General features: G+C 38.0%; 1 protein-coding gene across 2 annotated transcripts; it reads left to right on the top strand.

Annotated features, from left to right (window-relative positions):
- The first annotated feature begins 187 nt into the window (after nt 1-187).
- Gyc88e (Guanylyl cyclase at 88E) lies at nt 188-16,470 on the top strand. Of its 2 annotated transcripts, none has more exons than XM_076789966.1 (13): nt 188-324; nt 8,670-8,863; nt 9,298-9,511; nt 10,096-10,369; nt 11,260-11,383; nt 11,836-11,977; nt 12,153-12,279; nt 12,480-12,684; nt 13,551-13,697; nt 14,090-14,222; nt 14,480-14,707; nt 15,459-15,788; nt 15,977-16,470. In XM_076789966.1, the coding sequence occupies exons 2-13, from the start codon at nt 8,696-8,698 to the stop codon at nt 16,360-16,362; spliced, it is 2,478 nt and encodes an 825-aa protein (XP_076646081.1). In that variant the 5' UTR covers nt 188-324; nt 8,670-8,695; the 3' UTR covers nt 16,363-16,470. The 2 variants fall into 2 exon arrangements, with proteins under 2 accessions (XP_076646081.1, XP_076646082.1); XM_076789967.1 differs by lacking the exon at nt 188-324 and adding an exon at nt 1,262-1,649 and having other exon boundaries at nt 8,677-8,863.
- Nucleotides 16,471-16,760: the final 290 nt, after the last annotated feature.

Genomic DNA, 16,760 nt, shown 5'->3' with positions numbered 1-16,760 from the left:
TGGCTTGTAATAGACACGAAAGGGGCACCGGTCTCGTACAGATTCATTCAGGAAATATCCGAAGCAATTGCGGTTACAATAAAAGTTCAAGTAATTTGTGGTAGGACACAGATCAGACCTGTGTCCTCTTTCCATATACATTTTTACTGACAACGTTTCCGGTAATGATAATAAATGAAGAAACATAATGCAATGAATGTTCGTCTCGTGATCGTTCAAATAAAAGATGTAACTCTTCGCTCTAGTGTCTAGGATAATATAATTTCTCCAAGAACTTGTACGTTCTAGCGAGTAAAAGGAGAATGCACGGTGAGGTGGGATGAGGTAAGTGTGCTCCTCTAATTTTCTCCAATGAAACGGTAGAATTCGTTTGCAGATTGCTCCCCAAGTTTCGCGTGTTCCAACGTTACGCTCGGATAAGAGTTCAATAAGAGAAAACGTACGTTCGATTAATTCCGAAAATATTGGTAGGGCTTTTACCATCAGTTGGATGAAATTTTAAACATGTTTTTTTCTAATCACTAGACCGCGGATTTTATGCACTTATGATAAAAATGGGTTGATGCAGCTTAAAACAAGAGAAAATGTAAGAACATTGAAAAATAAAGATATACTATTTTCAACCTGTTAAAATTATTCAGGGAAGAATTAAATATGTATCTGGCCTCCATCTCTTGCAACTGGGCCGTACCAAATTTTTATTTTGCATAAAAATTCGCAGTCCAGCAATTAGTAAGTTTTATCCGTTCAAAGTGCCCTTTATTCTCCCTCTTTCGTTTTCATTGAAAATTTTGCTTGACACGAAATTGCACTGAAGTATAAATCGATATTAAATAGGTCCCTCACCTTACGTACTGTTTCAGTAAATTGCTCTTTATACCGTTACACATTTTGCAAGTGGCATAAATAACTTTTTTGTAGTCTGAAATTGTACAATTGTACATATTGTAATTTCTCATCGTTCTCTGCTTTGTACATTGTTTCGCTCGCAGCCACGAAGTTTAATTAGATAATTGAATACCGAAATCCTATCCGGAAGTGACTGTCAACCAATGAGTGTTATTAATCACGGATATTAATTGATTCAATGCTTCTCCGGTTAATAAATTATTTGAATGCGTTGTAGATAGCTGTACAAAATAAAAAAAAAAAACAATAACAAAATAACTATAATTCTAAATGTATGCAACAATCACTTAATGTTATGAACTGTGTTGTTTATAAATTCACGTTCACAATAGTTTAAACATACGATGCGTCGTACGAAAGAGTTGTTTAGTTCGTATCGTTCTAAGTGCATCCGTTAGGCTGTATCGGGCCTTTGCGGATTCATAGTCGACTCAGGGTTAGTTACGGTGAATCCATCACTTTATTATAAAGCGAAACATGGTATTCTAAAGAAAAAGCAGAGTCCGATCGGAGTGAGAAGAGTCGGATGTCCATGTTGCATCTAGGAAATTTGCGTTTGCGCAGGATTTTCTCTGCGATTGATCTCGAGTATGCGCCCCGGTTGGTTGTTCGCATGTTCACACATAGGAAAATCGCTGGTTAACGTGAACGTGTTTCTCTTGTGTGGAGATGGACTGGCTCTAACACCTGCTGCATCCCCCGAACTTTTACGTCACGTGGATCACTCGACGGTTCGTATAGTAGAATACTTCGGGATGAATCGTCGCAGCAAAACGATAAACGAGCCCCCGGCATCTTCAGCAATCGTATTTTTCACGATGCTATACAAACATCTATGTAACATATCTGGCAAACATTGGATATCTCCGAGTGTCCGTGGTCTTGCATACACGTGCTACCCCAATTGGTTGCGTGGCGGAAGGTGGCTATCGACAAGATAAACATACTTTTCTTTTCATCGGTTGCATCATTGATTTGTAATCTTTGGAACGGTTTTTTCTAGAGAAAAAACGCAATTTTAATGATAACACCCGCGCTTTCTAATTGTCTACGTGACTCGAAAAGATAAATGTCGTAGAATCAACGGTTTAGAATTGTTAGAAAGCCTACTCGGGTAAAATTGCACAGATAAAAGATTAATTGTAATTATACGGTTATTAATCTTGCATAAAGGGGAGAGCGATTTTTCGAATTGTAAAATTTGTATACTAGCTACATGTGCTTCTCTACGATTTCCTAAATTCACTATTGTCATTATCCAATGCAATTGTGGAAACGATATATGAAGAATATAAATATACAAATTATATACCCATTAGAACAGTTACCCCGCGATCGTCTGGGACGTTTCGTTTGAATATTAATTCCCTCGCATACATATCTAGGACGATGAGCTGCTTAATGACTTTCTAAGCTTCCTTATACATAGTCGTAGAATTTGCTTTCCTTCAAACATTTTTTCGAGAATTGGAAAGGTAGTGTTTAAATATTTTTTCGGATCAAACTGTATATTACATACTGATCACAATAAATCTCGCTATTTGGAGTCAGCATTATTTTCATTATGAAATTAGAATTTTTGCGATCGCCATGCTAAGACCACTTTATAAATTGTGGACGCTACGAAAAGCGAACATTTTCCTTTGCGTTCACATGGCACACGCTCATCCAGAAACGACAGTCCTCCCCCATCGGGCTTAATATCAATTTAGAGCACAATACAGGGAGCATTTCGATGTCGTGTAATTTGCTTGAACGTTCATTAAGTATACTAGGACAATTATAACCGTATCCAATAACGACGAGGTCGCACGAGCTGGTCAGATGGCTGCAACACGTGTCCCTTAAAGGATCTTAGTAGAAATGAATCATATTAAACTCCAAACCTTTGGAAAATTAAAAAATCTGCAATGCTGAAAGGAATAAAAAACGTAAAATATTCGAATTGTACACTTAGAAACGGAAATAAAAGAGTTTATTGTTAAACGGAGTAATAAGCATACGTTGAGCTGAAAAATATGATTGTAAAATTTATATGAAATCTTGCCGAGTAGATTAGATCGAATTAATACTAGTTATTATTATCTTATCTTATTACTTGTTAACGCTGACAATTATTCCATAATTTTAACGCTAATTATATTTGTTACGTGCCTTTGTTGAACTCCATTTTCTAAATTTCATTGTGCACGTGACATTATTGTTTATATTAGAAAATATTGGCTAAATCGAATTACTTGTTTTAAGTAATTAGAGGTAATTATTTAAATTACCGATTAGCCGAGATAGAACCGAATGGCGGTAATAGGCATAGACAAAAGTTGTTTAGAAAGGGGTCTCTAATAACATATTTCAAGCTCGTCAAAATCATTACCGAGTAAATAATTACCTAATTAGAGATCGTTTGATTAAAAGGATAATAATTAATGAAAGTCACAGCAATATTATTGTTAATTCTTTTACAACTGCTTTATGATTACAACCTGTTATGTTTTTATATTGCAAAGTAGATTTATTAAAAGAATTTAAAACGCCAATGGAAAAGTATTCTATCGACACAACAAAGTTTAGTTCCTTCTAACGTAACAAAGGAAAAAAAAACTTTTGTGTTGAAGAACAATTTGTTTGTCGCCGAAGAAATACAGTGGAAGAATTCATACAAGTTGATGCAACAAATACACTTCGTTACGTTTTCACAATTTAGGTCATGACTACCCCATATCCTGATATCTGTGGTGTAGCTTTGATTGAAGCTATTGTACATACAGCTGTAACAGATGCCACTAGCTCGTTCGAAACACATTTAGAGAAACTTTCGTATGACATAACTTTCTTTTCATGTTTCGTCCTTCAATTCTGTGCACTCCTACATTTCCAAGGTTGGTGGTTTTCGGGGAGCGATACTTATATTAAAACCTAATACAGTAATACTTGATATAAAATAAGCAGTAATAGATGATAAAAATATGCTATAACAGCTAATGATATTTTAGAAAACTGTTAATAAAATGATGGATTCTATTGCCTTTTTGCACAATGTAAAATAATAGACTGGCTATCTCTCTATGGAAACTACACAGAAAATCGAGTAGCATGACAAAGCATTAGAACAACACTTTCGAATATTATTCTAGTGATGAAAAAAATGTTTCGAATGCGTAGGGATGCTTCCCTTAAAACAGTGTCTCATAGAAGCCCCGGAGTGTACAATTGTAATAGATGATAGTTTCAATTAGAAAAAGAAAACAATAGGGTGGAAAAATTCCAACTGGTAAAAGGGAAACGTGTAGGTTTTTTTTTTCTTTTTTGGACGAGCGTTTAGTTGCCCGGAAGCGGCGACGGTGTATCGAAAAGTCAGTGACATCGGCGACTTCTGACGTCTCTGTAAATGGGTCTGACAGAGTCGGCAAGGCAGAAGGGAGGGATGGATCACGGCAGGGTACGGGGGATGAGCAGGATAAGACGGAAAAAGGGGGAGATCCTGCTTGTCCGACTATTCCGCACACTGCACTGCCCCGCAGGACACGTGATTCGGCGCTTTTGCGAAATGTGTAACTCAGTACTATAACGCTGGTTCCTTTTCGTGTCTGTCTGTTTGCCTATCTGCCTTTGGAAGGCCTCCCCGAGATTTTCCCCGTGTACCCGAGGATTCGTTTTTGTGCGCGGGAGCGCACCGGTGCGTCTTTCCGGCCGCTGCTTCCACAGTGACGCAAGTGAAGTGGTATTCTTGGGCGAATTGTTCTGTGAGTTCTTCTACTAACCGGTAGTCATTAGATCGCAAACTAAATCCTTGCGTTATTTCTTTCCTTTTTCTTTTTTCGTATCGATCCTATTCATACGTTAGGTCGGCGCGAAAATGATTGTGGTTGTCGTCCGTTCAAACTTCAGCGATTTTTCCGAAGCGTTTCACGAAGCTTCGTTTACCGATTTATGTTCTGTCCTCTGACGTAACGATCCGATCGTCGTAGTGAAAATATGCGCGTTCGGATTAGGATGCGAAGCGGCAGAAACTGCTCGTAACAACGCGTTTGGTCCGGGGATTATTAAACACTGGTTTCAAAAATTCTGTGACGGAGATAAAAGTCTTGCAGACGAGGAGGCTCGCGAACGCTCTTCTGTGATTGATAACGATGGACGAAGGACTGTTGTCGAAACAGACTCCTCGAAAAACGTCTCGCAAGGCTGCAAAAGAACTAAAAATTGTCGTTCGTTGTTTAGCTCAAATTGGAAAATGAAGCGAAATATATGGCTTTCAAATTCGGAAACGAAAACCACAATTCGCACCAACTTAATATTATTTTTTACGGCAAAGAATATACCAAGCTTGTCCTAACCGATCGTCGCATTCGCGGCGTCCTCGACTATCAGTTCCGGTCGGTTTACTTGTACTTGTCTCTCGTCTAACGCGATCAATAAATTGTTTAAAAAGCCTGTACACAGTGGATCCGAAAAGTACTTGAACACCGAGTTCTTCTAATTCTCGAGAAAATGGTCGGTATTTAATTTGTTCTAATTTCGTAAATAATAATCGCGTACTGACAAATCTCGACTCATTTTAATGAAAACTTTCACACACGATTAATCTTATTCACCTAAGAAATGTTTGCATAGCGAGCGAGAAACTGAACACCTTTCCTCAACAATGCTATAATTGAAATCTCTGCAACGACATTAACAAATTTTCTTTTTTAAATAAATCTTCCGTAGGTTTGAAGATTGAAGTCCCCCCTTTACAACAGGTCTGCGAAAATTGACGATTTTTTTCTTTCTTTTTACCGCCGAAATCTGGTTCCAATTTATGCCATCGGAAACCGTTTCATAAGTTTACCAGATCAATTAGTTCACTACTCTGTTTAATGAAAATCGAGATAGTCTGACAAGAGGGCATATTCAAGTCGTGTGTTTCTGAATAGGAAATTCGAGAAAATTTTTGCAGGCTCCCCTGTTTATCGTTAATTCATTTTAACATGAACTCACAGCGAGAAACGTTGCCAAACATGAGATGAAAGGAAGAACGGTTGACATTCGCGGTTTCGGTGACAGTGCGCGAAAGGTATTAGAGAGCGTTATTGCGGAGTCACGCGAATTCTTAAATTGCTGTCATTGATACTCCTCGACTTGGCGACTCTCTTTTCCTGGAAAATTTCGAACGATCGGCGCATTCGCGTGCACACATATCTCGCAGCCGCATCTGCGACTTCTATTTATAAGATCGACTAGGCGGACGACCGTGGAGTCACTAGAAAAATATCCTGAAATAAACACCCTCCCTATTAATGATTTTGCTCTAACGAGTACTGTTATGAGTCTACGGCTGGATCTGCGGTCTCCGGCCTACGGGTTTTCAAACTGCAGATCACGACCACTCACGGTGGATTGCAATGTTGCAACGGTGGCTTCAAACAACATTGACACGCTAAATTTTGCCCATTCTCGAAAATTGTTGACATTTAACCCTTTGCACTCGGCGCTATTTTAATCCTAAAACTAAATTTTTCTTCTGTCTTAGAATATTTTCATTTTATTCATACGAAACTGATCCGATTTCCACGTATAATATTTAAATGTTTAGTAATCTATTACATAACAATTTTGTAATGTAACAAATATTTTGTAATATTTTTTGTAATTTCTTTGAAATAATGCCAGAACAATTTTTAGTGGCGCTTCAGAGTCACCACTCGAGTGCAAAGGGTTAACCCTTAGCACTCCAAATATTTTATCAATTTTATTCCCAACCTTCCATTTCAAGTGCTTCATTTAAACTTTGAACGACAGTTCCCTGATTGATATTAATTTTAACCATTTTTTTTTTACTAATTATACTGAAAATTTTATAATTATACTGAAAATACCTAAATACATTTGCTTATCGCATTTCTTTTATTTCAAAACTTTCTACGACTATAATTCAATTATATCCCCACATGTCACTTTACTGGCTCATATGGAACAGTTAAGAAATACCAGAGTTGTTCCTATGTACGCTGTAATTGTGACTTTATGTACGAATGTGCTGTAAATCAGTAAAATAAGTATGTATTGGTGCAAAAGTCAATGTGGAGGCTGGATCAAAGTAGGATCGCAAAGGGTCGTCGAAGTAAACAAATTAATATTATAAAACATAATACCTGTCTAGACGTACCCAGACGTTCCTAATCCAATACTAGACTGCACATCTGCAAAGTAAAAATTGTCTGCATAAAATGTGCAGAGCACGAGCCAAATAAAAATTACATTCTTTCTTGAATGATTTTAATCAGCTGAAACTGGCGCTTATCTTTAAATTCTTTTAATCAGTTCACTGCTTCAAAATTGTACTTACTCATTGTCGGAATCGAACAAATCCTTTTGTGCGCACACATTTTGCAACATTTATACTTTCGATTTTCTGGAAGTGAGAAACCGAAATAGCTTCTTGAATCATCGATGGTTTTTCGAAAATCGGAAATGTGGTGTTCAAATATTTTTTTGGAGCCGTACGAGTTTCCGAGACGATCGGGCAACAATAAAGAAAGAATCATTGACGAAGACGAGCCTCGTTTTTCATCCGCCGGCGAATCTAGGCGTGCGTGTCCATCGGCGGAGGTGCACGCGTGAGTGAAATTGTGAACGGTCTAATAATAACCGTGCACTTACTTATGTGGATGGTTGATTTCAATTCAAGCAAAAACGTCGGCCAGACCTCGTCCTTTCAGGGTTCGGGGTCAGTGTTCATCATAATCAAAAAACGCGAGGAGCATCTGAAAGTGGTCGAAATCGTCCGCGCGGTCTTAACGTCACGCTCCGGAAAGATTGTTCCTCGGGGGCTCCATGATCTTGAGTTATTTTCGTCGGTTATGGTAAAGAATCTTTATAATATCGCCGACGAGACATCACGAACCGGAATAAATCGTTTACCATTGCTGCGTCTCGTTGCAGTGTTATTTTTGCAAAGAAAAAAGAAAATAGAACGGTCGCGCGAAAAATAATCTGAATCGAGCGATTTGAAAATACAGGGCCGATCGGTAATTGTTGCCGCAACCAAGAAAGGTGTGAGTCTACGTAAAAGAATAAACTGAAAATAACGTTTGCACGAGGCTTTGTTTTCGAGAAAATCGAATTTGAAAATCCGTCGAGTCCGCGTGCTTAGCATTTGTAAGAAGTAGAACCGGTGAGTCGTGCTCAGACCCGTCACTTCAAACTCGATTTTCTCGAAAACAAAGTTTCGTATGGACAAACTTCATTCTGCATTCCCGACATTTTTTTATACAGAGTCCACCCCCTTTTGGGATCACCCCCACTTGTAGCCGTATTGGTACATTTATGAGGGTGCTCTGTGTCAGTTTTTTAATTTTAAAATACTCGTATTTCTATTTTTTAAATGCGATCAGCGTTCAACTACCCCTAGCAAACATTACTCGATAGAAACAATGTCAGTTATAGCATTGTCAATTGTGCTGTTTGTTTTACGAAATTATCGCAAATAACGATAATTTTTCGAGAATAGGAAATGTAGTGTTCATATCATTCCCAGAGATTCCTATTTTAATTGATGAAAGCGAAACTAGAAATTTTTATGTATTATAGGGGATGCTGTTTCAACCCTTTGGAATTCTAAAGATCTTAAAAAAATTTGATTTATCTGGATATGTCTCAATAAAAATTGAATTTCTAAACCTAGTCAAAAATCACTGTCAGTCATATGTGACTCACATGGCAGTTAACGTGTTAAATACTTTACGAATTCACTGTACCGAAATGAAACAAAAATTTTTCAGCAGAAAGCGAGCGAAAATAAGCAAAAATGTACGGCTTAATATTAGAGAACATGTCCGAATATATTCGGCAAGTGTACGGTGAAGATAGATGGGAAGAGATTCGACGACAGGCGGCCGTCGATCAACCAAGCTTTAGTGTCCATCAGGTTTATCCTGAGAATCTAATTCCGAGATTAGCGAAGAAGGCAATTCAGGTATGATTTATATGGAATTGTATGTAATACAAACACCTGTTTCAAAGTTTACAATTAAACCGTCGTATGCTTCGAAATACAATAAGTCTGTGTGCAGTGATGTGCACAGTGACTTGGAAGTTTAGAGCAACGAAGCTCCTTCAGAAAACAAATATTTGCTATAGATGAAACGCACACTTTTTGGCTATCAATGAAAAAACTTACGCAACCTAAGGTATACTTGAAATATGTAGTTTGATTCAAGACTGTTCATCCTAAATATGACTAATTTCAACAGACATGCTGCTTAAGTGTTCGTGCGTTGGGCAGGTCATTTTAGTCGTTTTTGTATGAATAATTTTTGTAGCAGTTGCTTAGGTCGATAGATTAAGTACTTGTTGCCAGTGCTAGTATTATTTCCGTTCAATTGAGTATATGCTTCACTCATACCACAGGTACTTGGCATAACGGAGAAAGAATTTTTCGATCAACTGGGTGTACACTTCGTAGGATTCGTTGGCCAGTACGGTTACGATCGTGTGCTTTCAGTACTCGGACGTCACGTAAGAGATTTCCTTAATGGGTTGGACAATTTGCACGAATATCTCAAGTTTTCCTACCCGAGGATGAGAGCTCCTTCGTTTATTTGCGAAAATGAAACACGCCAAGGTAAATATTGAAGTCGTTACGTATGGTCGGTGCCAAAATAATTTTCATCGGTTTAAACTCCGGCGGTTTTTTTCTGAAAATGCAATGATTCGATCAAGTTGCATTTAATAGTCTATTTCCATTTAATATTCGTCTCTATCGAAATGGTAAATAGAAACATAGCGAGATAGTAAAATTTCATCTAGATTCACAAACGGTCGCATTACTGATCACAAATTAAATAATTATTAGCATGAATTTGAGATAGTTCGCTTAACCGTTGCGACCTCTTTGAAAAATATGTACCTAAATTGCGTCGCAAAAATTGACCAGTTGACTGTTTTTGAGTATACTCGTCGAAAACAGGTAACTAGTTAAGCGTTAAGATAGTTTCACGTTAGTTTCTGTTCACTAATTACGTTAGCGAAGAAAATGAAATTTCGCGATTGTCTGTGAAAATCTAAATTCGAATGAAGTTCCGTAGTCTAATCGTAATGTTAATGGCGTAGCCAGTCGACAAGTAAATAATTTCGAAATAACAGGGTATAATAAATATAGGAATTGTCAAATAAATCTCGTAACCAATCTGTTTCCCTCTATTCCAGGCTTAACTCTTCATTACAGGAGCAAGCGACGCGGCTTCGTTTATTACACGATGGGTCAGATAAGAGAAGTAGCTCGTCATTTTTATCACAAGGAATTACAGATTGAGCTCGTGCGGGAGGAGATCCTTTTCGACACCGTGCACGTGACTTTCCAACTCACCTTTGATAACAGAGCTTTCACGCAAGCTTCTCTGGCGATGACTCGCGAAGAGAAACATCTGCCAATTGGAGCTTCTGTCTTGTTCGAAATATTTCCATTTTGCATTGTTTTTGGGTAGGTTGAATTTGATTATCCTCGTATTAAGTGTACAGGGTAAGGGATCCAATTACTGTGGGGGCATCAATCACTGTGCCTATATTAATTATACTTATTTTTAAAGCATAATGAATGTTCTTTTTTAAATATCTATTATGCTTTAAAAATAAGTGCAATTAATATGGGCACAGTAATTAGTATCCCCACAATTGAGTCCCTTACCCTACTATTTACGTGTATGTGAAACACGAACATTGCCAGCACACTCTAAATGTTTGCGTACAATTTTATTTTTAACCCATTTGCATCTTCTATTCGAGAAGAAAAATTTCAAAAAGAAAAAATGAACATGATGCACATAGTACACACGTTGTACATAGTACAAATGGGTTACGAATTGATCAATGCAAAAAGGAATTAGAAAAATCTTACGAATAAGCCGAAATTGAAAGCTAAGTCTACCGATTTCATAATTAATTTTGATTCTTATTTAAGGAAGTTTTTAGAGACAAAAAGTTGAACCTGCTACTGTTCTGTATTACGTTACCGAACTTATACTACTTTACTACAGTTGTTACAAAATAATATTTACGCAGATTTAAACGTTCGAAGTCTCTTAAACATTGAATAATGTTATTTTAAATATTTTAATAATGTTATTTGCTCTTCTACACTTCTGAAAATTCTTATTCCTTATTACTAGACTACGGAACTTTATGTATTCATTGAGTGGAAAAATCTTCGGGAAACGAACAAAATGAAAGCTGTGATAAAATGAAATGTAACTTCTCCTTAATTAGATTCTATTTACTGAAAACATGTATTTCCTTCAACTTCTGCAGTCTCATTATTAATATTGCGGTCTTTCAATTTGTGTACGCAATATGGAAATCGATTACTGTTTTCAGGTCAGACATGGTTGTAAGGAGTATTGGGAATTCGCTTATGGTAATATTGCCCGATCTCGTTGGTAAGAAAATCACGAAATTCTTCGATCTTGTCAGACCGCTCATTGCGTTTAAGTTTCATTCGGTAAGGGCATTCGACAAAATTTTGTTCGCCTACAGGATGTGTTCCAAAAATGTACTTCCTTGAAATGGGTGATTCGCGAGGTCATTTGACATAACTTTTTCCTTTGCGAAAACGTTCTCCGCGGCATTGTTAAGGAGTTATTAACTAAAAACACGGACCAATCAGGGCGCGGCAACAGCGGACCGATCGCGGCTCGAGGATAAGTCCCACTGAGCGTGGCGTTGCCATTGGCCGAGCCGCAATCGGTCCGCTGTTGCCGCGCTCTGATTGGTATAGCGTTTTTCGTAAATAACTTCTTAACAAAGCCGCGGAGAACATTTTCGCAAAGGGAAAAGTTACTTCAAATGACCTCAGGAATCACTCCCCTTTCCAGGAAGTACAAACTTTTGGGACACCCTGTATATTAACCTCGCACCCAAATTTTATTGTTCGCAATAATCTTTCTGTTACAGATTTTAAACAGAACGAACAACATCTTCGAGCTCGTAACGGTAGAACCGATTCTAACAGAGCGGCCATCCGATCGACAGAGGGATGACATTATATTGAGTGACGAGCTCGATTCTGTAGACGACAGAACTTTGAGATTGAAAGGTATTTTCTCTTTATATTTTTTCTTCGCTTAAAAATACGTCCGTTTTGTAAAGAATCAAGGTTTTTTCGTTTCTTTCGGTTCGGGTCGTGACTACATTCATACTGATTAATAAACAACTTCAATTTTTATAAACCACGCAGCTTGAATAAAAATGAGTAAATTATGCTCCTTTAGGCCAAATGATATATATGGACAACTGGAAGATGATGATGTACCTTGGTACTCCCGTAATGCCAGACTTGAACGCCCTAATTGCAACTGGCCTGTATATAAATGATCTCTCCATGCATGACTTTAGCAGGTATAGTATTTTTCGATGTTACTATTCAACAGGAAATCTAGATGTTCAAGTAGATTTAAGAAAAAGTCAGTTTGCTTAAACAATTAATTGAAAAGTAATGCTTTCCTCTGGCTAACTGTTGATCAATTTAATAATTCAATGTGTGTAAATAAAATATAAAGATGTTTAATTTTGCAACGGAAAATTATTAATTATTATAGGGACCTGATGCTTGCTGGTACGCAACAATCTGTGGAGCTGAAACTGGCATTGGATCAGGAACAATTAAAGAGTAAAAAGCTTGAGGAGTCTATGAGAAAGCTGGACGAAGAAATGAAACGAACAGACGAATTACTTTATCAGATGATACCGAAACAAGTGGCGGATCGCTTGAGAAACGGAGAGAGTCCGATAGATACATGCGAGGTGAGTTATACAATTTGCATGTTATTTTATTTGTTAGTACAAAAAAATCTTTGTCTATGTATACAATTTATACGACTGCTTTATTCGGAAGTCTTAAAACAAGTATCTTGATTAACACTCTAAAAGGGTTGAAAAATTGATTTGCTAATCTAATATACAAACAAAAAACAAAAATTAAAATAGCTAGTGGAATTTTAATTCGAATTGAAAGTTCCATTTAATTCATCTAACTCAGTCCGGTTCAGCAAACCTTGCGGCGGACAAGGGCGTCCGCCAAGGACGCGGGCACAGCTGAGGGCAATGTGACGTCAGCGGAAAAAACATTGTCATCGGCTGAAACATCGAAAGGAGGCGTGGCTTGTTGCCCGCCACGTTGCTTATGCCCGAGGAACCAAATTCTTCGCCCGCACGGTCGATAGCTGGACGGGACTGACCTAAATGATGTAAACGTATAATAGAGTGCCAATTACTGTGCCTATATTAATTCCTCTGATTCTTAAAAAATAATAATGAATATTAGAAAAGAGATATATAACATATTAACTGATTTCAATGAAAGAAATGTAATACCTTTTTTCTAATATTCATTGTGCTTTAAAAATAAGTATAACTAATGTAGGCACAGTAATTGGATCCCTTGCCCTAGTCGTTTATAGTGAAAGCTGTTCACCCACGTAACATGCATTTGCATTTTCTCGAATTTTTATTAAACTGCACAGCATTATTTATATTTTCTTTTTGTAAGTAAGAAAAATTGATCAATTTCAATCGGATCGAAGTGTGTGCGCAGTTATTGAAAAATTATTAGACACATCGAATTATCACTACATGATTAAACTTTTTATTTTTACTCTCGATTGTTTTAGATGTTCGACAATGTATCGATTTTATTTTCGGATGTCGTTACTTTTACCGAAATCTGCAGTAGAATCACACCGATGGAGGTCGTGTCTATGCTGAATGCAATGTATTCTCTTTTTGACACATTGACAGAAAGGAACCGGGTGTATAAGGTATTCTTAGGTAGTTAGAGTTAGCATTTATTTGTCTTCATACCATAAACTTGTTTTCCTTTATGCAGTAAAGTTTATTTTAGAGTTCTCTCATAATTACTTTATGCGATTTACCAAGACATAATAGTAATTGATAGGCTTTATCGTTTTCTGCTAAACGAATTATAATATTTATTCGAATTTCTTTCATTGATGTATCAAAGTTCAACATCTTTAAACCTTCAGTTTACAACTTAATTTCACGTTTTAATGTTAAGTAAATTACACGTTCTTTTTAACGGTTGTGTGTAAAATTTTACAAGGTACAATTTGAATGTTTTTTTTAAAGTTAAATATTAATCGCCCTCCGAGTATTTCCAGTGTGAGTTTAAAAGCAGTCATCCTTTCTTCAGGTTGAGACGATCGGCGACGCCTATATGGTCGTGTCTGGTGCACCTGTGAAGGAGACCGATCATGCACATCGTGTTTGTGACATGGCTTTGGACATGGTTGAAGCAATAACGGACTTGAAGGATCGATCCACAGGTAGGATACTGCAAAAATATGTCCCGCTCGAAATTGCAGATATTTTTCATTTTTTCTTTTGCAAACTCGATTTCCTCGAAAACGTAGCCCCCCATACGAACAAATTTTATTTTCGACTTATTTTTTGTGTATGTGGAATCACCCTCTTTTTGATTGTGCCTCTTTCTAATTTATTCAAACACAGTAGTTTGAAAAGAAGTACCAAAAGACGGATCTGCGTATTCGACTGATTAGAGTGTGGTTTCTGTTTTCTTCAGGTCTTCATCTTCAAATAAGAGTTGGAGTTCATAGCGGTGCTGTCGTGGCCGGAATTGTTGGCCTGAAAATGCCTCGGTATTGCTTGTTCGGTGATTCGGTGAACACGGCATCCCGAATGGAAGCAACAAGTCAGGCGATGCAAATTCATATATCGCATTCGACGCGAGAACTGCTGTCGCCATCTTACAAAGTTAAGGAACGGGGAGAAATAGAGGTGAAAGGCAAAGGTAAGGGTGATACACGATGATACGCAGCACTCTAATTAATTTTTCAATAGAATATGCAGAGCATTCGGCAACGGTGGGAGAAAATTTAAGGGTTGAAAAAGAATAATTTCTTTGTCAAGGTGGTTATCGCAAAAAAATTCAGGAATAATATTCTGACACGTAACTATAGTGCATAAAAGTTTCAAGATGGTCAAATGGGTGGAACATCGTTAAGTACTTCAAAAAAGTTATGGCGAAACTGCAGAACATTTACCTACCCTCCGATTTCGATGGGTTTTAGGTATATTATAAATCTCAACAATTTTAACAACTTTTTCCTTTGCATGTTAGCGGCGGTCTCACTTTGTTTCGGAGATATACGTCACTGGAAGGGTTTTTTGTGAAAACCACCCTTGAAAAATGAATTATTTTTTACCATCCCTCAGTAACCGATTCTAGCATATAGTTTCATTTTCGTCTAAACATTTTAAGAAATAACTGAGCAAATAAAAAGCAAAGTTTAGGCCTTTCACCCCCATATTACACTCAAACGAAGGGGTGGTGATCTGAAAAATTTTACGGAATAGTGTTTTAGGCAAAGAACGTTGTTTAGTAGACAAAAGAAAAAAGAAAAGCAGCTTGGGGGACCGGTCACCCATGCTTATCATGCTAGACCCTTTTTGTTATTGAATGTCTGCAGGATTTGTGAGTGAGCGTTCGTAGGATTTGCGAGATAATGAACAATTATATGCATAGCTAACTGACGTTTCAGGCACAATGAAAACTTACTGGCTAGAAAAGAGGGAGCACAGGTCGTCGACGACGAAAGGCATCACTATTCAAGAACCGCCACAATGGCATACGAGAACCATCGAAAAGAGACTATCGGCCGGAACGTCCGCTAGCTTTACTGCCGTGACTACGTTTAGTACTCAAAATAGTTTAGAGACTTCGTCCAGACGAGGTTCCAAGATGGCATCGCCGATAGCTACGGACGCATCGTACCTCCCTGAAGAAAGGAGAATCTACTCGCCAATAACATTTCAAGATGTCGCGCGGAGATCGGTTGCCAACTCGCCGACAAAGAATCCTGATACCAGAGGTGAGGCAGTTGAATCATGAAGTGTCAATCATCAATCATGGAGTTTAACCTTTCAGTTGTTACGTGCCACCGAACGTGGATTAAGACTGAAGTCTAAATATGCGCAGAATTTGTATCAAACAGGGGTAGTGGGGCCTGAAATGATAAATCAAGTCAAATAAATTTGGTTTTCTTTTGTATGTCCATAGAGAGCAGGTCGAATTCGATGGGTGCCGTGATCACCAGGAACATGGACATGCTAAACTCTCTTCTGAGCGACACGGAGGAGCATTTTCGACATCACAGGGACAGTCTGTCGCCCCGTGCCGAGAACCAAGCGGTTCTGGCGCACGCGAAACCGGAAGTGAACGTGAACGCGAGCTCGAGCTCGTCCTCGGACGAGATCCGCGAGGAAAGGGTTCTCGCCGTGGTTCCGAAACGAGAGAAGAATGTGCCTTGCAAGAAGAACAAAGAAAGTTACGGGAACGTCCATAATTCGCAGTCGTTGATGCAGCAGGATCAGTGTTGTCCTAGGTTCAGTATGTCGAAGAGCGGCAAAACGCGTCATCAAAACAACGGCTGCACCGTTGCCTAATGGACAACTGAGATTTATTATTTTCGACTTATCTTTCCGACGAATCAAGTTCGTCGATACTCTTGAAATAGAAACGGCACGATCAAACCTCGGCCAGTGAATGTCGACTCCCCCACAGTAATTATCCTATCTTATCTCTGTATCCGTGCCATGCGCTTACAGTATATATTTCTATTATGTGCTAGTATGTGCTTACTTATATTTCGCGAGAGAAAAGTTAGATAAATCCGTAAACTTAAGGGGGTGTGCAACCCTGTGAGCCTAATAAAGTCAATCTAACTTTTTTTTCGAGTCATGCATTTGGACATTATCTTTTTCATATGAATATGAAAGTAATATTTCTCTGGGTTAGAATTGATCCCCGCATTATCGTTCGCTGACCGAGGTTTAATCGATCA

Source organism: Halictus rubicundus, chromosome 6, assembly GCF_050948215.1.
Source record: "Halictus rubicundus isolate RS-2024b chromosome 6, iyHalRubi1_principal, whole genome shotgun sequence".
In the NCBI taxonomy this organism is placed as follows: domain Eukaryota; kingdom Metazoa; phylum Arthropoda; class Insecta; order Hymenoptera; family Halictidae; genus Halictus; species Halictus rubicundus.
The sequence above is the reverse complement of the archived record's forward strand: the minus strand, read 5'-3'. Positions and strand labels throughout refer to the sequence as shown.

Bases quoted from the DNA above. Each gene is read 5' to 3' on its own strand.
- Gyc88e (XM_076789966.1), top strand. From the start codon at position 8,696: ATGTACGGCTTAATATTAGAGAACATGTCCGAATATATTCGGCAAGTG. The intron at 11,384-11,835 runs GTAAGGGCATTC...TTTCTGTTACAG, and splicing joins TTGCGTTTAAGTTTCATTCG to ATTTTAAACAGAACGAACAA. The intron at 12,280-12,479 runs GTATAGTATTTT...TAATTATTATAG, and splicing joins TCCATGCATGACTTTAGCAG to GGACCTGATGCTTGCTGGTA.